Source organism: Microcaecilia unicolor, unplaced genomic scaffold (assembly GCF_901765095.1).
Source record: "Microcaecilia unicolor unplaced genomic scaffold, aMicUni1.1, whole genome shotgun sequence".
Taxonomy (NCBI): domain Eukaryota; kingdom Metazoa; phylum Chordata; class Amphibia; order Gymnophiona; family Siphonopidae; genus Microcaecilia; species Microcaecilia unicolor.
The window spans coordinates 197,501-218,555 of NW_021963042.1; the positions used below are offsets into that span (position 1 = coordinate 197,501).

General features: G+C 46.1%; 1 protein-coding gene across 1 annotated transcript in view; it reads left to right on the forward strand.

Moving 5' to 3' along the window:
* The window catches only part of LOC115458823 (centrosomal protein of 192 kDa-like), a gene marked incomplete at its 5' end in the record, with an annotated part of 210,090 nt that extends 190,838 nt beyond the window's left edge, over positions 1 to 19,252 (forward strand). The window contains one exon of the mRNA XM_030188637.1: positions 18,881 to 19,252. Coding sequence (XP_030044497.1) covers positions 18,881 to 19,016 — 136 coding nt within the window. The remainder of the gene's footprint in view (positions 1 to 18,880) is intronic.
* Positions 19,253 to 21,055: the final 1,803 nt, after the last annotated feature.

Below are 21,055 nucleotides of genomic sequence, written 5' to 3' on the forward strand. Positions count from 1 at the left end.
GAGTGTGTGAGACACAGACTCTCTGTGAAACTGTGAGTGTATGAGACCAAGAGAGTGTGTGAGTTGACTGTGTGACACATTGAGAGTGAATGTGATACAGTGTGAGACATAGTGTGTGAGAGAGAGAGAAAGACATTGACTGTGAGAGAGAGTGTGTGAGAGACAGAGTGTGTGTGTGACAGAGATACCTCCCTTCCCTCCCTCCCTCTCTCTGGTGTCAGGCCCCCCCTCGCTCTCTCTCTCTGGTGTCAGGCCCCCCCCCCCCTCGCTCTCTCTCTGGTGTCTGAGTGTTACTGTGCAGGATGCTGAGCTCTGGCTGTGCTTCAAGGAACTGACCAATCTTATTTAATAGAATGCACCTCCAACATTCTGAAGCCGAGAAACCTCGTGTGGTTGGTCACTTCTGCTTGTGACGAACCCGGAAGTATGTGATGTCAATTCAGGAAATGGATACAGAGAGCAGGAATGCCTCAGCCATGCAGTCAGCTTCAGAATGTTGGAGGTGTGTTTTATTATATAGGATATGATTGATGGGTGTTCTGCAAAGAATCCAAGACCACCTCAGTGATTTCTCAACTACAGGGAAGAGTCTCTTCAAAAATAAATGGAAGAAAATGACCAAGGTTATAGATTCGTGTGCTGCCTTGAAATCCATTTTCTCACTTTCTAGGTTATATTTACTTTGGAGAGGCCCATCTTTCGTAAGAGATCCCTTTATGTGGCCTAATATTCTGAGGTTTCACTCTCGTAGTAAATTCTTGTGGAGTCTAACCCTCTACCAAACACATGTTCAGAACTGAAGTACAGTGTGCTAGGCCTGGCTGTTAATGGCTATTATCAAAGAAGCTGAGATTGTGTCTGATAGACCTTTCGACATGGTGCTTGCAGGAGGAAGGGGTAAGGGTAATTCAGTTTATGAAGTTTTTCTCAAGATTAGGGCTTGGGGTAGCTTCTTGGGCTACTAGCCCACCAAGGATTTAAGGAGATTAACACATGTTTTTGTTTGGGGGGGGGGGGGGGGGGGGGAAGCACTATGTAGTCCTGGGGAAAATATGAACAACTTCATGGCACCGAAGTTTTACAGAATTCCCTTTTAGTACATAATTTACGCACCCAGATAGGTCATCCAGTGATGATGATGCCTAAAATTGGCTGCAGTATACACATTAGGCATATTTTTAGTGGCACTGTACATCAATAATATATACTTATTCTAGACATATAGGTACAGGTATTGGACGCCTATACATCTAGCATATATATTTGGGTGATTTATGCCCCAAAGTGGTTTTAGTATTTCCATCCCAAATGTATATGCTAGACCAGGGGTAGGCAACTCTGGTCCTCAAGAGCCGCAGGCAGGTCAGGTTTTCGGGATATCCACAATGAATATGCAGGAGATAGATTTGCAAGCACTGCCTCCATGGTATGCAAATCTATCTCATGCATATTCATTGTGGATATCCTGAAAACCTGACCTGCCTGTGGCTCTCGAGGACCGGAGTTGCCTACCCCTGTGCTAGACGTGTAGGCGTCCAGTATGTGCACCTATCTAGAGTTGGTATATAGTAGGCCCCATCACTGGAGTGCGCATATTAAACTGTCCATCTGCTGGAGTGTGCGCATAGCTTTATATGTGCATCTGCAATTAAAATGAAACTCAGTCGTGACTTAGACATCCAACACTACACCAAACATCTAAGTCTTATTTGAAAATTGACCTCATAATGTGCAACATTGCTCTAAATGGCCCAAAAAGGAGACGCATAGCTGTGTGGTACATGTGGCCTAGCCAAAGTAAAAACTGTTGCAGTTCGCATGGACACAGAAGAAAAAGAAGCAGCACAAGAAAAATGAAATGGGTAACAGTATGCACAAGTCAACATCAACCTGTAGAAAATAGTGGAGTGGGGTCCAGTATGAAGGGAAGGAGCATGTCGGTGCTTTGGGGTATGATCCAGTTTAACTGGGAAGAAAAGTATAATTGCTTTTGGTAGGTCAAGACTGCTGTGAAGGGAGATCATTTATGCAATGCTGTGCTGTCCTTTAGGAGCAAGTCATGTTGAGCCTGCCAGCAGGAAGAGCATCAATGGTATGGGCAGGAACCCTGTTGTTGGGAGAGAGACCTGGTGTATCAGCCAGGGAAGGTGGAGGTATAAATGGGGATGGGGTCAAAACTGGAGAGGTAGAGAGGGAGCTGGAGGGGAGGAAATTCAAACTTGGGGAGGAAGAAAGAAAGCTGGAGGAGGTCAGTCTGGAGCTTAGGGTATCATGCTGAGGAGACAGGTTGCTGAAGATAGCAAAAGAACTGATGAGAATCATTCTGGGAAGGGGGAGGTGGCGCTATAGTGAAAGAAAATGCGTAGTAGTGTGGAGCCTGGGGAAACGGCGAAAACTAGCATAAGTGATGGGATAAATAGTAGGGTTGGCGGGGGCAGTGGAGTTAAATTTGGGGAGGAAAAGAGCTGAAGAGAAATTCAGAGCAGAGTTTGAGCCTTGGAAGGAAGGAGCCTGGGCGTAATGGGGTTGAGGATGGAATAAGAGAAGGAGCTACAGAGTCTAGTTGGGGGAGAGACAGACAAGGAGTAGATAGCGTGGTGGGGGAGGGGATGGACCATTTAAGCCTCTCGGAGGGAAAGAACTGGGAAATGTTAAAGGGAGGCCATTATTATTTCATACTCTTACAATATATTCCTGGGGAAATTGTGCACAAAAATGTGTGTTTCATTTCTGGGTGGTACTCAATTTTTTTTTCTGCATATGTTCCATGTTTCCCACACTGCATCGTAACATAGGGCTGCCTTAGTCCTTTTTCTGGATTTACTTTGTCACCCTTGTTTTGATGCTGTGTCCCTGCCAAGCCTTCTGTTTTTGAAAATTGAGTTATTTGATTTACCTGCTGCAGCTGTATTTTTGGTGGCATGCCTCAAAAAAAAAAAAAAGGCCTCCAGCAGGCACAGATCCAGATTTTTCTCTTACTTTTCTGGGTTGGAGGCTTGACAACTCCTGGAGTTCAGATTAAGAACTAGTAGAGTTCTTCCAAAAAGGCTGGACTAATTTCTTCCTCACCCCCTCTCTTCTCCACACAGAAAATGAAAGTCCATTCTGGAAGATGTTCCCATCACAGATTTTAATGAAGAAATGACTAAAACCATTCCATTTAGGATAGAGATGGAAAAGGCTCCCGGGACAGAGATGTTAGATATTCTCCCAATTCCTCAACCCCTCCCCTGAAGAAAGCACAATGGTGCCGCTTCACAAAATTCTGAGGAACACACAAATGAAATTGAGACCCCCCCCCCCCCATTCCATTGTGCACTCTGTTAATAAGACAGACAGACTTCATGTACAGAGTCCAGAAGGCTCTTGGATTTGAGAAGTAACAGCTTCCTCACAATTCTGGTGGTCAAATCCACTCTCAATTATTTCCAAGGCCCACATTTTGGTTCCCCTAGAGAGAAATGACTGAACATTGAATTTTCTTAGGAGAAAAGAATTTTAGAATGCTTTTCTCTCTTCACACATAGCTTCTTCCCAGTTTTTCATAAGCCAGTAGAAGAGTTTACAGATTTTCTTTCTCAGGACAAATCTGCTGAGACCATTAGTTTGTTTAAAATGTTTGTAACCCTCATCTATCCACAGTTCTAGACAGGGAACAGTAATACACACAAAATGTTAACATTTATTTTTTGTTTGTATATTATTTTATCACTGTATTCTAGGATAAGCAGCATAAAATGTATTGTACTGTTTTGGGGTCTTACCAGGTACTTGTGACCTGGATTGCCCACTGTAGGAAACAGGATACTGGGCTTGATGGACTTTCAGTCTGTCCCAGTATGGCAGCACTTATGTACTATAACCATACAGCCCCAGGCGCCTTTTTACTTCACTGGGGAACAGACCTTCTATATGTTTTTCCCCTACTACCTCTCATAGGGAAAACTGTTCTCAAACTGCGCTGAGACTGAGACCGAGACCATGATTCTAATAGCTCCCTACTGGCCACGTCAAATCTGATTCTCTCTATTCCTGACGGCTTAGTTCCTGACAACATAGATTTACGTTCCTTAAACCTTTCTGAAGCAGTCTCTTGGTTACTCCTAGCCCTCCTCCACTTCTCGGATTCTGGCCTTAAAACTAACTCATTGAGAGTGCATTTGAGTGCTATCATTGCTTTTCATTCTAAAGTTGATAATAAACTAGTTTCAATTCGTCCCTTAATAGTTAGATTCATGAAAGGTTTGTTTCATACCAAACCTATCTACTCTGGTGGTGTAAGATCTCGGTGTCATCCTTACAGCTCTCATGAAACCTCCATTTGAACCACTTCATTCCTGTTCTCTGAAATTCCTTACATATAAGGTAGTGTTCTTAATAGCTCTTGCTTCTGCCAGAATAGTCATCAAGCTTCAAGCCCTTGTAGCAGACCCTTCTTATCTCAGGTTCTACCATGACAGGATTATACTGTGAACCCACCCCAAATTCCTTCCTAAAGTGGTATCAGTGTTCCATCTCAATCAATCCATTGTACTACTTATATTTTTCCCTAAGCCACACTGTAGTCTTGGAGAAGCAGCATTGCATATATTTGACTGCATTTGTGCCCTAGCATACTATCTAGAACATACAAAACCTCATCGGAAGTCCTCCCAGCTTTTTGTGTCCTTCAACCCTAACAGATTAGGGATAGCCATCACCAAACGAACTTGATTTGGCTGGCTTACTGTATCTCCTACACAAAGGCTCAGGCTGGATTTGACCCTTCATGGCCGGGACACCACTCACAATGTGAGAACCATGGCGGCTTCAGTAGCCCATTTCTGCTCTGCCTTTATTGAACTATCAAATTAAGTAGACCTATATCTTCCAAGTGTGGGGACTTAATTCAAATATAATCACAATCCTCCCAAACACTTCCAATTTGAAATATTCATATAGTAGTATCCCAGTGCTTCAAATCAAAACAACTTTTTCATTTTTTCTTTCAAAACGGGGATCTTCAGATTTAAACCTTCCCGCTATTCGGAACTGCTGTTTCCGTACATTGGCGTTACTTACATCCTCATTGATCCACCCGTATTGAAATGTTTTTTTCTATTATTTAATTCCTTTTTTTTATCTATATATATATATATATATGCTTCTGAATAATTCTATATTCAATTCTTCCTTATAGTCAAAATTTTAAAACTTAGCTTTATAGTTGCAATTCAGCAGCATTTTTCTCCCAGAGCAAAACTCTGCCAACATGGCCAGGTTTCGATATTCTTCTTCAGGGAAGAGGTATGCTGAAAAGAAATTGCATATATTAAAATTATGTTCTTCTTCTTATTTATTAATTCAGAGCCTATCGATCCATAAGCAATGAGATCCTACCAATTCAAAGTGTAGCCCTTCATACCACCATAGAAAAGAAAAGAAAAAATGGCTGCGGCGTTCTGAGCAGCCGCTTCAATTTAAATAGGTCACAGCTGATTGAACATTTCTCATTCTGATTGGGCCGTCAACATCTACGTCTCCCAATCAGATCAACGACCACCAGTCTATTTCTGAATTCAATCCGTGGGGTTGCAGCGCATGTAAATAAAAAATCCACCTTTGTTCCTTATAATTTAATAGTGATTCAATGCCTTTATTGAAGACATTTGCAAGGCGGCTATGTGGTCTTCTGTCCACACCTTCACTGCTTACTCCTGTCTGGAGCAGCATTCCCAGCAGGATAGCTAGTTTGGACAAGCAGAATTGCAGAATCGTTTCATTACTTATCAGCCATCTCTACCCTCCTGCCCTTTTTTTCCCCCCAATCAGGCTCACTACCTGTCTAATTGCAGTAGAAATAAAACAAAATAAAACATGGAAAAGAAAATAAGATGATACCTTTTTTATTGGACATAACTTAATACATTTTTTGATTAGCTTTCAAAGGTAGGCCTTCTTCATCAGATCAGAAATAAGCAAATATTGGTAGATGCCATCTGTGTCATTTACCAACATTTGCTTATTGACAATCTGATGAAGGGTTGGTGTACCTCAGGGATCTGTCCCGGGACCTCTTCTTTTTTCCATCTGTACTTCTTCCCTTGGCACTCTGTTCTCATCTCATAGATTTCATTATCACCTTTATGCCGATGACTCCTAGATCTTCCTCGCCATACCAGAAATTTCAGTAGGAATCCAAAGTATCAGCCTGCCTATCTGATATTGCTGCCTGGATGTCTCACCACCATCTGAAACTAAACGTGAAACAAGACTGAGCTTCTTGTCTTTCCTCCTAAACCAACCTCTCTTCTTCTCCCATTCTCTATCTCTGTGGTTAATGCTCTCGTCCTCCTTGTCTCATCAGCTCGTAACCTTGGGGTCATCTTCAACTCCTCTTTCTCCTTCTTTGCACATATTCAACAGACTACTAAAACCTGTCATTTTTCTCTATAATATCACCAAAATCCATCCTTTCCTTTCTGGGCACACTACCAGAACCCTTATCCACACTCTTATCACCTCTCACTTAGACTATTGCAACTTGCTTCTCACAGGACTCCCACTAAGCCATCTCTCTCCCCTTCAATCCTTTCAAAATTCTGCTGCATGACTTATTCCACCAGTGTCGCTATGCTCATATTAGCCCTCTCCTCAAGTCACTTCATTGGCTCCCTATCCATTTCCACATACAGTTCAAACTCCTCTTATTGACTTACAAGTGCATTCATTCTGCAGCTCCTCAGTACCTCTACATTCTTATCTCTCCCTACACTCCTCCCCGGGAATTCCATTCACTGGGTAAATCTCTCTTATTTGCACCCTTCTCCTCCACCGCTAACTCCAGATTCCATATCATCAAGCTGATCAATCCATAGACTGGTGGGTTGTGTCCATCTACCAGCAGGTGGAGATAGAGAGCAAACTTTTGCCTCCCTATATGTGGTCATGTGCTGCCGGAAACTCCTCAGTATGTTCTCTATCTCAGCAGGTGGTGGTCACACACAGCAGCAGCTCTGGCTAGGCCTCCAAGCCTAATCCTTAGGTTTTGTTGAGGCCTGGGGTTGAGGGCTCTTTTGAGCAAGTGCAAACCTGGTGGTGCCAGGTCCCTCCTTTTCTCCCCCCTCCCGCTGGCTCCGTTTAAAAAAAAAAAAAAAAAAATATTTTTAAACGTCTTTAAAGGCGTTTAATTCGACGTTTCTTTAAACGTTCATTGCAGCTACTCACTGGGACACCAGTTCGTTACAGCTCGGAGCGGCAAGCAGGTAATTTTACCTTTTTATAGCGGGCAGGGGGTTCCCCGATTCTTCTCCTCGTGGCAATGGCGTCGGAGGGCGAGGGCGCAAAGGGTCGTTCCCCGGATCGCTGGAGCGCTTCTAGAGGGGATGCGGGGGTTTTACAACCTGATTCGCCCTTGATGGGTGATAGTTTAGTGACCGATGAATGTCCCGGTCGTTCCTCCGGCGTGGCGGTTTTTTCCCGCCATAAACGCCCATCCCCCGCTCCTCGCCTCCGCCATCTTGGCCGGCCACGCGGCTCGGACGGCTTCTTCGGGGCCGCCCTTGAGGTTGGAGACATTAATGCCATGAACGCCCTTAATTTGGGCGACGGCACAAAAGCGGCTAAAGTTAAGCGCCGTTCTTCCCGCGCGGCTCCTTCACGGAGTTTCGCGCCGGACGCCATTTTGGATGCGCAGCATGTCTCTCCCCCGCTATTGCGAGCGCTGGTTGAGAGTGCGTCTAGGGCTGTTGCCCAGGCTGCGGAAGTGCACAGTCTGGGGGGTTTCTCCCCCGAGTTTGTTTTGCTGCTGCATCAGGCTTTCCTCATGCAAAACGCTGCCCCTGCTCCCTCTTCTGATAAAGAGGTTGAGGTTCCCAGAGGTAAACGCCCTCGGGTTGATTTCCAGGCCTTGGAGGACTTTTGTCTCCTCCGATGTAGATGAGGGCAGCGTGTCTGAGGTCTCCCAACGATCCTTTGCGGATTCCTTGGAGGAGATAGATCCCCGCTCGGATGGAGCGGATGACCCCTCTGCAGCGCGGCTTTTTAGCCCAGAGGATTTGCCCAACCTGTTGTTACAGGCCATGGACACTTTGAAGATTTCCTCTCCGGAGGACGTCTCTCCCTCAGCCCCTGTTGGCTATGCCATTATGCTGGGGACGAAGCGCCCGCCTAGAACCTTCCACGTGCATGATGCCATGCACACCTTAATTGCGGCTCAATGGGATGTCCCGGAAACGAGCCTTAAAGTGGCTAGGGCTATGTCCCGCCTCTATCCTTTGGCTGTGAGTGAACGTGAGGCCTATCTGTGGCCTACCGTGGATTCTTTAATCACTGCGGTGACTAAGAAAACGGCGTTGCCGGTGGAAGGTGGCACGGCCCTAAAGGACGCCCAAGACAGAAGATTGGAGGCGGCCTTAAGGTCGTCCTTGGAGGCAGCTGCTTTAAGTTTGCAGGCCTCAGTTTGCGGCTCCTATGTGGCCAGGGCGTGCCGGACTATGGTGCAGCGGGCTTCCCCCTCGGATCATTCCTTGAGGGCTGATTGGCCGGCCCTGGAATCGGGCTTAGCCTATTTGGCAGACTTGCTGTATGATGTCTGGAGAGCTTCAGCTAAAGGCATGGCTCAGACAGTCTCTGCGCGGCGGTGGCTTTGGCTGAAACATTGGTCTGCTGACCACGCCTCTAAATCCCGCCTGGCTAGATTGCCTTTTAAAGGCAAGCTGCTCTTTGGGGTCGAGCTGGACAAAATCGTGACCGATCTCGGCACGTCTAAGGGCAAGAAATTACTAGAAGTCAGGGCTCGGGTTAGTACTCGTCCCAATACCTCCATACCGCCCGGGCAAGTCGGGTTCCTCTGCCCCCTCTTCCTTCAAGAGGAATTTCTCCCCCAAGCAGCATTCCTTTCGCAGAGACCGCCGTCCCGGAGGTGCTCCCTCCGGTCCTCCCCCAGGGTCTCGTACCCAATGACGGGGCCTTGGTCCACGCCCCAGTGCAGATTGGAGGACGGCTGTCCTCGTTTCTGGGCGAGTGGACCACTATAACTTCAGACGCGTGGGTGCTGGAAGTCATCAGAGACGGCTACAAGCTAGAGTTCTGCCAACCCTTAAGAGACGGGTTTGTACTCTCTCCCTGCAAGTCTCCGGTCAAGCTGTGGTAGTGCAGCAGACCTTGGACAACCTGATCCGCCTGGGTGCGGTCGTTCCGGTGCCAAAAAATCAGATTGGCAAGGGACGTTACTCCATTTACTTTGTGGTTCCAAAGAAAGGAGGTTCTGTCCGGCCTATCCTCGACCTCAAAGGGGTCAATCGGGCCTGGAAAGTGAGGCACTTTCGCATGGAGACTCTCCGCTCTGTTATAGCGGCAGTGAAGGCAGGAGAGTTCTTGGCTTCCTTGGACATCAAGGAAGCGTACCTGCATATTCCCATCTGGCCTCCTCTCCAACGCTTTCTGCGTTTTACAGTCCTGAGACGACACTTCCAGTTCAGAGCCCTCCCTTTCGGGTTGGCTACTGCTCCGCGGACCTTTTCCAAAGTAATGGGGGTCATAGCGGCCTTCCTGCTAAAGGAAGGAGTACAAGTCCATCCTTATCTGGACGACTGGTTGATCCGAGCCCCCTCTTATGCAGAGTGCGGCAAAGCTATGGACCGGGTAGTTGCTCTTTTGAGCTCCCTGGGATGGATCATCAACTGGAAGAAGAGCCAGCTGCGCCCGACTCAGTCCCTGGTGTATCTGGGAGTTCGATTCGACACCCAAGTGGGCAGAGTGTTCCTGCCAGACAATCGGATTGTCAAGCTTCAGGCTCAGGTGGACTAGTTCCTAGTAGCCTCTCCTATTCGGGCTTGGGACTACGTGCAGCTGTTGGGCTCTATGACGGCCACGATGGAAGTAGTGCCCTGGGCCAGGGCTCATATGAGACCACTACAGCTATCTCTGCTGCTGCGCTGGACTCCGATGTCGGAGGATTATGCTGTGCGCCTTCCCGTGGACCCAGCAGTGCGCAAGGCGCTGAGCTGGTGGACGCAGACAGACAAGTTGTCTGCAGGATTGCCTCTGGTGACCCCGGAGTGGATTGTCGTCACGACAGACGCCTCTTTGATGGGCTGGGGAGCCCACTGCTTGGGAAGGACAGCGCAGGGGCTCTAGTCTCCTGCAGAGGCAAGTGGTCTATCAACCTCCTGGAACTCAGAGCCATTCGCTTGGTGTTATTGGAGTTCATCCCGGTACTCGTGTTGAAGCCTGTACGGGTCCTGTCGGACAATGCCACGGCTGTGGCCTATATCAACCGCCAGGGAGGTACCAGAGCGCCCCTCTAGCCAAGGAGGCTATGAGTCTTTGCCAGTGGGCGGAAGCGAACCTGGAGCAGCTTTCAGCGGCCCACATTGCCGGAGTCATGAATGTCAAGGCGGACTTTCTCAGTCGCCATACCTTGGAGCCCGGAGAGTGGCAACTATCTGCTCAGGCGTTCTTGGACATCACGAAGCGCTGGGGCCAGCCGAGCCTAGATCTGATGGCGTCATCAGCCAATGGCCAAGTGCCGCGCTTTTTCAGCAGAGGACGGGACCCTCGATCCCTGGGAGTAGATGCTCTTCTCCAACAGTGGCCGACACAAGAGCTCCTCTATGTGTTCCTGCCCTGGCCCATGTTGGGCAGGGTGCTAGACCGGGTGGCAAAGCATCCCGGCAGGGTAATCCTGGTGGGTCCGGATTGGCCCAGACGTCCCTGGTATGCGGACTTGTTCAGGCTCTCAGTCGACGATCCTCTGTGGCTGTCAGTGGAGCAGGGCCTGTTACATCAGGGTCCCGTGGTGCTGGAGGATCCCTCTCCCTTTGGTCTTACGGCCTGGCTATTGAGCGGCAGCGTCTGAGGAAGAAGGGCTTCTCAGACAAGGTCATCGCCACTATGCTGAGAGCGAGGAAGCGCTCTACTTCTACTGCTTACGCCAGGGTTTGGCGTATCTTTGCAGCATGGTGTGAAGCAGGCTCACTTTCTCCCTTCACTGCTCCAATTTCTTCAGTGTTGGCGTTCCTGCAAGAAGGTCTGGAGAAAGGCCTGTCGCTCAGTTCCCTTAAAGTCCAGGTAGCGGCTCTGGCTTGCTTCAGGGGCCGCCTGAAGGGTGCTTCCCTGGCTTCGCAGCCAGATGTGATGCGCTTTCTCAAGGGAGTTAATCACCTGCGCCCCCCTCTGCACTCAGTGGTGCCTGCGTGGAATCTCAACCTGGTGCTAAGAGCATTGCAGAAGCCGCCTTTGGAACCCTTGTCGAGGGCATCTCTGAAAGACCTGACGTTGAAAGCAGTCTTTTTGGTGGCTATCACTTCAGACAGAAGAGTTTCCGAGCTCCAGGCGCTCTCATGTCGAGAGCCTTTTCTGCAGTGCACTGAGGCAGGAGTGACTATTCGCACAGTGCCTTCCTTCCTGCCCAAGATTGGTTCTCGCTTCCATGTGAATCAGCAGCTCTGTCTCCCTTCCTTTCGTAGGGAGGACTACCCAGAGGAGTACTCCGCTCTTGAATATCTGGATGTGAGACGAGTCATCATCAGATACTTGGAAGTGACCAATGATTTCCGGAAATCGGATCATCTGTTTGTCCTGTTTGCAGGTCCTCGTAAGGGTCTGCAGGCTGCTAAGCCTACAGTGGCAAGATGGGTCCAGAAAGCCATTGCAGCGGCTTATGTGGCCGCGGGGAAGGTGCCGCCTATCCAGCTGAAGGCTCACTCCACGAGAGCTCAGGCGGCCTCGATGGCAGAGGCCGGATCCGTCTCCTTGGAAGAGATATGCAAGGCGGCAACGTGGGCTTCGGCTCATACATTCTCCAAGCATTACCGTTTGACCGTGGCTGCACGGGCGGAGGCCCGGTTTGGAGCTTCAGTGTTCAGGTCAGGGATTTCTATGTCCCGCCCTGGGTGAGTACTGCTTCGGTACATCCCACCAGTCTATGGATTGATCAGCTTGATGATATGGAAGGTAAAATTATGTATAATCATACCTGATAATTTTCTTTCCATTAATCATAGCTGATCAATCCATAGCCCCTCCCAGATATCTGTACTGTTTATATTCTGGTTGAATTTTAGGTTCAAGTTTAGCCTTCAGTTACTTCAGGAGGACTTCGTGTTCAAGTTCTTCTTTCACTTGGATTCTTCAAGAGTTGAGACGACTTTGTGTTACAGTGAGCTGCTGCATTCCTCTCCCCTCCGTTTTACGGGGCTGGATTGAGACATAAATTCTGCCGGCACTCCCTCCCGCTTCGTGCGGCTGTAGGGCAGCTTTGTACCCCTCCCGCTTCGGCGGTGTTAGGGTCAGTCAGCTCCTCCCGCGGTTGCGGTTGCAGGATAAGCCAGATCCCCCCGCATCGGCGGGTGTGGTGTCCCTCCCCCGCTCCGCGGGGATGAGCTGGACGGATTCCCCTCCCCCACTTGTGTGGGGATGAGCTGGGTTAATTCCCCTCCCCCGTTTCGGCGGTGGTGAGCTGGGCAGAGTGTCCCTTCGTGGGTGTAATTCTCTAAGTGCTGAGTCCTGCGGATGGAGCTTTGATATCGACATACTGAGGAGTTTCCGGCAGCACATGACCACATATAGGGAGGCAAAAGTTTGCTCTCTATCTCCACCTGCTGGTAGATGGACACAACCCACCAGTCTATGGATTGATCAGCTATGATTAATGGAAAGAAAATTATCAGGTATGATTATACATAATTTTACCTTTTGTTCCTTTTATCTTGCCTGGAATACACTTCTTGAGCCGGTACATCAAGCTCCATCCACAGCGGTAACTGGCTCAAAAGTCCGTTGATGCGCTAGCAGAAATTTTCTGTGAGTCTATCCCAGTCCAGGAATAAAATCCAAGGTCTTTTTTTTTTCTTTGTGCCCTGATTCATAGTCTTGTAGGAAACTACAGAGCTGCAGCGGAACTGACCTTGTCAGCTTTTATCACAAGGAATTCAGTTCACTGGTGTTTTAGGGAAATCGGTCTCTCTAGCACCTCTGAGAGATCTATCCACGAATGAAACTTCTTCTCTTCTGCTCTTCTTTCTTTCTCTTTTGTTCAACATTGACATCCCTCTCATTCAGGTGATACCTATGGACCAATCACAAACTGTGTACTTCTGTCAAGCAGAATTCACGGTCATAGTGAGAAGCCTTGTGATTAGCAAAGAAACTCTTATCATTCACAAGTCTGATGGTAGCAAACTCTCGGTTCACATACTCCTGGAGACTTTCTCCGGGAAGTAAGCTCCTACATGCTTCCCAGGAGATAAGTGGAGGCTAGTTTGCAGTAAACAACCTTGGATGAAGTCATCACAGCTATACCAAGCAGTAATATTCCATTGTAGAAAGCTGGTTTCTGATGTATTCAGGCCACAGGCTGTAGAACCATATTAGAACAGGAAAAGATGTTCAGGCTTACCAGGCCTCTGACCAGCAAAGGTGAGATGGCAGGAAAGTACCCCTACAGTGTTTGTGCTTAATTTCATGTCTTACGTCATCTGAGGTGTAGAGCTCCAAGCAATCATTTCATTCAGAAATGTATGCTACTCTATGGTTCAGGTCTTAAAATTTCAAGCTCCAATATAAGAGATGAGTTTCTCTTGTTTAGGGCAATACCCTTTGTCTGTGGTGGTCTTTGCAATTCAAAGGGTAGTTTCAGGGTTTAATTTGTAGACAAAAAGGAAGTGGAACTGGGGGTGGAGGTAGGGCCAAGGCCAGAAGTGGACTTACTCCTATATACACAATACTCTATTTCTGGATAAAAAGGAAGCTGGTATGTACATATACTTGGAAAATTCATATATTTAATAAAACTATTTTAAAGACAATCACCAACAGTAATACAAATTTGCAACATGATGAACAAAATCTAGGACTAATCAGTGTTTTTGTCAACATTTTTACATTTGATAAAACGGTATTCTCCCCAGAAATCTTTGGCAGCCTGAAGGCATGAAGGAGTAGCTGGGTGGGGATGGAGGAATACTGCACAGTATTATAAAAGTTTATTTATAAATGCAACTACTCTATCTCTGCAGACACATATATATTTAAAGTAAATGCATAATCCAGGGCAAAACCTAATTGCATAATTTAATATTAACTGATTAGGGGGGGGGGGGAGTTATCAATGTGGGCTACCATTACCACGTCTTGCTATTTAAGCATAGGGTCCCACTGAATAAAAAGGGTCCTGTGGTAAAATAACCCATCTTTACAGTAGCCCACATTAAAAACTTCCCCCCTTAATAATGGTTCTTGTTTACAAATATTGAAAACAAAAAATTCTAACTGGCCAACCTTATTTAAATAAAAAAATATATACATGCACACACATTTTTTTTTTAAATTTTTTGTTACATTTGTACCCCGCGCTTTCCCACTCATGGCAGGCTCAATGCGGCTTACATGGGGCAATGGAGGGTTAAGTGACTTGCCCAGAGTCACAAGGAGCGCCTGTGCCTGAAGTGGGAATCGAACTCGGTTAAATTAAAATAAAATCGAACTGTTAATATTAAAATAATATTAATACTGTAAACATAAAATTTTCAAGGCCCTTAGCAGTTCTTATGAGCTAAGTGTAAACATGCTCGTCATTGTCACAAATTCAAATCCCCCACCCCAAGCAACAGGATTGCTCCTTGAAATTCACAATCTGAAAAATATTCTGTTTCTACTGTCATCTGAACAGTCATAATATAAATCTCTCCACTACCAGGCATACTAGGAAATACAAAACTTGAAAAAAAAAGTTCCCAGCAACATGTAGCAAACCTGTCATACAACAGTAGCACAAATTGCTATGATTCAAACAGTAAGAACCCTACCTATGAACAGGTAGCATTAGTGCACCCTATGACACCCCCATCCCCATCCCCACCAACCTACTTAACACCATTTCCCATACTGTCACCCCCTCCATCTGTCGCATCATTAACCTTTCTCTCTCCACTGCAACAGTCCCTGACACCTTCAAGCACGCAGTAGTCACACCTCTCCTAAAAAAATCATCACTTGACCCTACCTGCCCCTCCAACTACCGCCCCATCTCTCTCCTCCCCTTCCTCTCCAAAATTCTTGAACGCGCCGTTCACAGTCGCTGCCTTGATTTTCTCTCCTCTCATGCCATCCTAGATCCACTTCAATCCGGCTTTCGCCCTCTACACTCGACAGAAACAGCACTCTCTAAAGTCTGCAACGACCTCCTCCTCGCCAAATCCAGAGGCCACTATTCCATCCTCATCCTGCTCGATCTATCCGCTGCGTTTGACACTGTCAATCATGATTTACTTCTTACCACATTGTCCTCTTTTGGGCTCCAAGGCTCTGTCCTCTCCTGGTTCTCCTCTTATCTCTCCCACCGCACCTTCAGAGTACACTCTCATGGATCCTCCTCCACTTCCATCCCACTATCTGTTGGAGTTCCCCAGGGATCTGTCCTTGGACCGCTTCTCTTCTCAATCTACACCTCCTCCCTAGGCTCACTGATCTCATCTCATGGTTTTCAGTATCATCTTTATGCTGATGACACCCAGCTATATCTCTCCACACCAGACATCACCACGGAGACCCAGGCCAAGGTTTCGGCCTGCTTATCTGACATTGCAGCCTGGATGTCCAACCGCCACCTGAAGCTAAACATGGCCAAAACCGAGCTCCTCGTCTTTCCACCCAAACCCACCTCTCCTCTTTCTCCACTTTCTATCTCAGTTGATAACACCCTCATCCTCCCCGTCCCATCTGCCCGCAACCTCGGAGTTATCTTTGACTCCTCCCTCTCCTCTGCGCATATCCAACAGACTGCCAAGACCTGTCGCTTCTTCCTCTTCAACATCAGCAAAATTCGCCCTTTCCTATCTGAGCAAACCACACGAACTCTCGTCCATGCTCTTATTACCTCTCGCCTTGACTACTGCAACCTACTCCTCACCGGCCTCCCACGTAGCCATCTATCCCCCCTTCAATCCATTCAGAACGCTGCCGCACGTCTTATATTCCGCCAGAACCGATATACTCAAATCACTCCTCTCCTCAAATCACTTCACTGGCTTCCGATCAGATACCGCATACAATTCAAGCTTCTCCTCCTTACCTACAAATGCACCCGATCTGCGGCTCCTCACTACCTCTCTACCCTCATCTCCCCCTATGTCCCCGCCCGTAACCTCCGCTCACAGGACAAATCCCTCCTGTCAGTTCCCTTCTCCACCACTGCCAACTCCAGGCTCCGCTCATTCTGCCTTGCCTCACCCTTTGCCTGGAACAGTCTTCCTCAACCCCTACGCCAAGCTCCCTCCCTACCCATTTTCAAATCTCTGCTTAAAACTCACCTCTTCAATGCCGCGTTCGGCACCTAACCTCTCATGAAATATAGTATCACCTACCAGACGGACTCTACACTTGTCTTTAGATTGTACACCTGTCTTTTTAGATTGTAAGCTCCTTGAGCAGGGACTGTCCTTCCATGTTAAATTGTACAGCGCTGCGTAACCCTAGTAGCGCTTTAGAAATGTTAAGTAGTAGTAGTACTTACCACTGGTCAAACAAAACAAGTGGGACTGCTACAGATCTATACATAAATTACATGCAATCAGAATATCACACCTTGGTCACAGCCAAGAAGTAGCTACATAGGATGATAGGCGCCAGCTCTGTAGATCCAGTGGGTACTGAATACCCCTAATACTGTGGAAACTTTTTCATTATGTCCAGGGAAGGGTTATTTGTATTGTGTCTGGCACCCCCAATCATTTTGAAATGCTGGCACTTCTGCACAGATAGACCCTCACCAAATACAAAACAGAAATAGAATTAGGAAAACAAAAATTGAACCAGTAACCCCAAGAAGTCAAGCTCAGCATGCACCACTACTCTTGAGAAAGAAAAGCAAATTCATTTACTCTCCATCCACAATGCACATTTCCCAAAACTAACATATTCCGGTTCATAAATTCAGAATAAAAACTTTTTTTTCTACCTTTCTTGTCTTGGCATTTTATTTTTCTGATCATGTTTGTTCCAGTGAGTTTCTCTCTTCCACTTTCCGGTCTTCTATTCCCTCGCATCTCTCTAACATATTGATCTTTCCCCCATTAGCTCTTTCCACACTCAGATTTTGCCCTTTCACCCTCCAGTTTACCACCTCCTTTTTATTTTTCACCTACTTCTCAACTTCTCATCTCGCGTTCTCAAGCCGTAGCTCTCCCATCCTAATCTCCTTGACAACTCCCTGTGGCTTTTCCCACATAGGTCCATCATGGTCTTTAATAGACCTCCCACCTAGAAATGCCATCAACACAGCCCGCACCTATCTCCAACTTCGTCTTGCTGGAGTGTCAAATACAAGCTTCTTTTTGCCTCTACTTTTCACTACTCCAGCCCGAAGACTTGGAATGCTTTACCTCTGAACCTAAAATCTCAATCTGATCATCACCTTTTCAAGAAGATGTTGACAATGTTCCTTTTTGAAAAAACTTACTCCATTAGTAATTCTGCTTATTAGTCACCCTAATTGTTGTTAGTGTTCTCTCCTTATTCTGCTGTAAAATTCATGTGTTGTACTTCTCTACTTTTGTAATTCATGTAAGCCACATTGTGCCTGCATTTGTGGGAAATTGTGGGGTATAAATGAACCATAAATAATAAATAAATCTCCCCTTTTTCTACTTTAGTAGCTCAGCATATCTTTATCCTTCTCTCCACTGCCCAGCATTTCATCTCCCTATCTGTACCACACCCCCATCCTTATACCCTAACATTCTCCCTCTCTATCCACTCCCCATTCTTGTATCCAAATATCTTCTGTCTCTCCCTCCACATTTGTAACCTAGCATTTCCCTTTCCCTCCCTTTCATCCCTGTAATCATCCTCCTCTCTATCACTTTCTCCTCATCCTCTCTATCCCTTTCTCCTCTCCCAGTCAGAATCACCCATATTTCTCTTTCCCACCATATTCAGCAACTCCTCACTCTTTCTCACTTCATATCTAGAATCCCACTGTCTCTTCCCTTCCTTTGTCCTCCCATTTTTCCCTTTTCTCCATGTCCAGCATTTCTCCTTGTCTCCCCCACATGGCCCAGCTTTTCTTTCTCCCCACCCTACTGTCAAATGGTCCAGCATGTCTCCTTCCCTCTCCTCCTCCTCCCTCCCCCAAATGGTCCAGCATTTCTTCTTATCCCCTCCCCCCTTCCAGTGGACTAGCATTTTTCCCTCCTCCCCCTTCATGGACCAGCAGTTTTTCTTTCCCCCTCGCCTGGCGGCAGTTCAGCATCTCCTCTTTCCTGTCAGCCCCTCCCCTGCAAACCTTTTAAAAGGTGGTCTTCACTACTGGAGGCAGCTAGCAGTGAACAGCAATTCAGATGCACTGTTCACACCCACCAAAGAGCCTTCTTTCTGATACTTCCCACCTCTGCGTTAACAAGAAGTGCTTCATAGAGAAGGCTTTGAGTTTGGCGTGAGCAGCGTGTCTGAATCGCTGTTCACTGTAGGCTGCCTCTAGCAAAGAAAGCCACTTTTTAAAAGGTATTCCTGGTATGTTAAGAGGCAAAGAAAGATGCCAGGTTGCCAGCTGGGGAGAGGACAGGCAAGAGAAAAGTCAGACCATGGGGTGGGTATAGAGAATGGGGTGGTGACATCACTTCCAGTTACAAGAATGCTAGAATGCAGTTCCACCCATTCTGGCACAAATTAAGCCGTGGGCAGTGTATAGTTTAGATAACCGAGAACATAAGTTAGTATCTCAACTCCCCAGTAAACTAAATAGTGATGCACATAATAAATACCTGATTTTGTTTTCAGTTTTAGCATCAACTAGTAAATGAGAATGTGAGTAGCCTGTACTTCTTGTTAGCTATACAAATGAGTTTTCATAAATGTGTAGGTCACCAATGTTGCTTTATCCTTTCTCTTTTTGTTATAGACCCCACCATTATATCAACTTACCAGTCAAGTTCAAACCAAACTCAGAAGGCAGATTCGAAGGCCTACTGGTTGTACAAACCGATACCTGTGGAAATTTAGGCATTCATCTTATTGGTGAAGCTCTGACAAGTTAAATTTTGTTTTCTAAATCCTCATCTAAACTGATACATTGTAAAATGTTTCCCGTACTGATATTTTGCCACACTACAGTGTTATTTTAAAGTTAAATGTATTTACTATATTTAAAAAATCAAAGAAATTATATGTCTATTTAAAACCTCATATTTTGCTAACAAAAGTTTCAAATTATCATGTCTTTGTTTTTCAGTATTACACTTTTGTTAAAATGTTTGATGCTTTTATCATGATTTTTCCTAGTATAAATGTATTTTATAACATGGAGCTTTTTGAAAATAAACTTGTACATAAATTTGTGTTGTTTTTTTGCATGTATCAGTAGTATTTCTTACGACACCCTTAGTCCAAAGGCATCAAAGCAGCTTACGAAGGTAATATAAATGACAAGAAATAGCATAAAACACATGAAATAGCATAAAACACATGCTTTAGGGTTACTGTAAAACTTGCAGTAAGAAGATTCCACACACACATAGGAGGAAGAGTTTCAAAGTGATGAAGCAACAAAGACAGCATGACTAGTTGCTTTATCGATGGATTTGGTAATTGAAGGTAAATGACAAGAGACTTTCATGCTGAGTTTTCATTGGTCTTGAAGAACAGAAAAGGAATCAGGTGATTACATAAATGGAAGCCCAATTAAAAAGGCCAGTGGGTGAACAGCAAACAGGGAGCTGATTCTCTTTAGAGTGGTGTAACAATCTAACAACCTTGTTAAAAATTATCTGAAGCTTTTCTAGATATTTATGGTGGACTCCACTGACATAAATTCCCATAATTAAGATGAGAAAGAACAGGAGACTTCCAGTTTGGTCTTGCACCAGCATGGACATCTAGGAAGGAGCTCCTGCTCATCTTTAATTTTGATTTACTTGCATCCCTACCAGATTTACTCACGATTTCCATCTCCTAAAGTTGTTTACTGATGCTGATACCATGTCTGCTCCAAAGGATAAGAAGACTGACATGGTTTTTTCTCCTCCTGGTAGTTCCGAGCATCCCAAGCAGGAACTGCCAACACCAATAAAGATGGCCATGCCGTGGGAACTGTTTGAGCTAATGGAGCTGGTTCTCACTGAACTGAGCCAAATCAAACTAATGATTCAAGGAAAAGCTCAGCAGGTTCTGGTAGTGGAGGAGTGGCCTAGTGGTTAGGGTGGTGGACTTTGGTCCTGGGGAACTGAGGAACGGAGTTCGATTCCCGGCACAGGCAGCTCCTTGTGACTCTGGGCAAGTCACTTAACCCTCCATTGCCTACCGCATTGAGCCTGCCATGAGTGGGAAAGCGCGGGGTACAAATGTAACAAAATAAAATAAAATCTAAAAAATGATATGGCAAATCTCAATGCCCAGGTACAGTCTTCCAGTGAGAAACAAGGCTTACTAGATGGCCAAGAGTTGCAATTGGAAAATGAAGTGCATGGTCTTAGCGTCAAAATAAACATATGGAGTATATTCAGTCTGACCTGGAAGAGGCCAATAATCGCTGGAATACCCTGTGCATTCTGGGCCTTCCCAAGGGCCTGAAAGGGTCTAACCCCATCATGTTCATGGAGCAATGGCTCCCAAATTTTCTCAGCCTGCAGTTTCAATGTACATTTGAGGTGAAGCGTGTACATTGCACTCCTGCTAGAAGACCAGACACCATGAGAGGACCTCGACTGTTCATCCTGAAAGTTCTGCGCCATCCTCACATGTTAGACATCTTGGCCAAAGCGAAGGCTATTCTGAACCTCTCATGGCAAGATTCTAGAATTATCATAAGTGTTCTAAATGATAGTGGATGTTTTTTTCTTGTGAGAATGTTTGTCATTTCTGTGCTATGTCTATAACTCTGCTTGTTTTGCTTTTGGAAGTGGAGCAAAAATAATTCCATGCCAAGTTGCAGGGGAGCACCTGAGAAGATGTGTGTGTGTTTGTGGATGGTGGCATGGGAAAGGATGAATGTTAGGGGACTTTTAATTGCAGGGAGATCAGGGGAATCTCTCTATCTTGGTCGTATGACCATAGTGCTTTAGCCTTTTTAGGTTACACT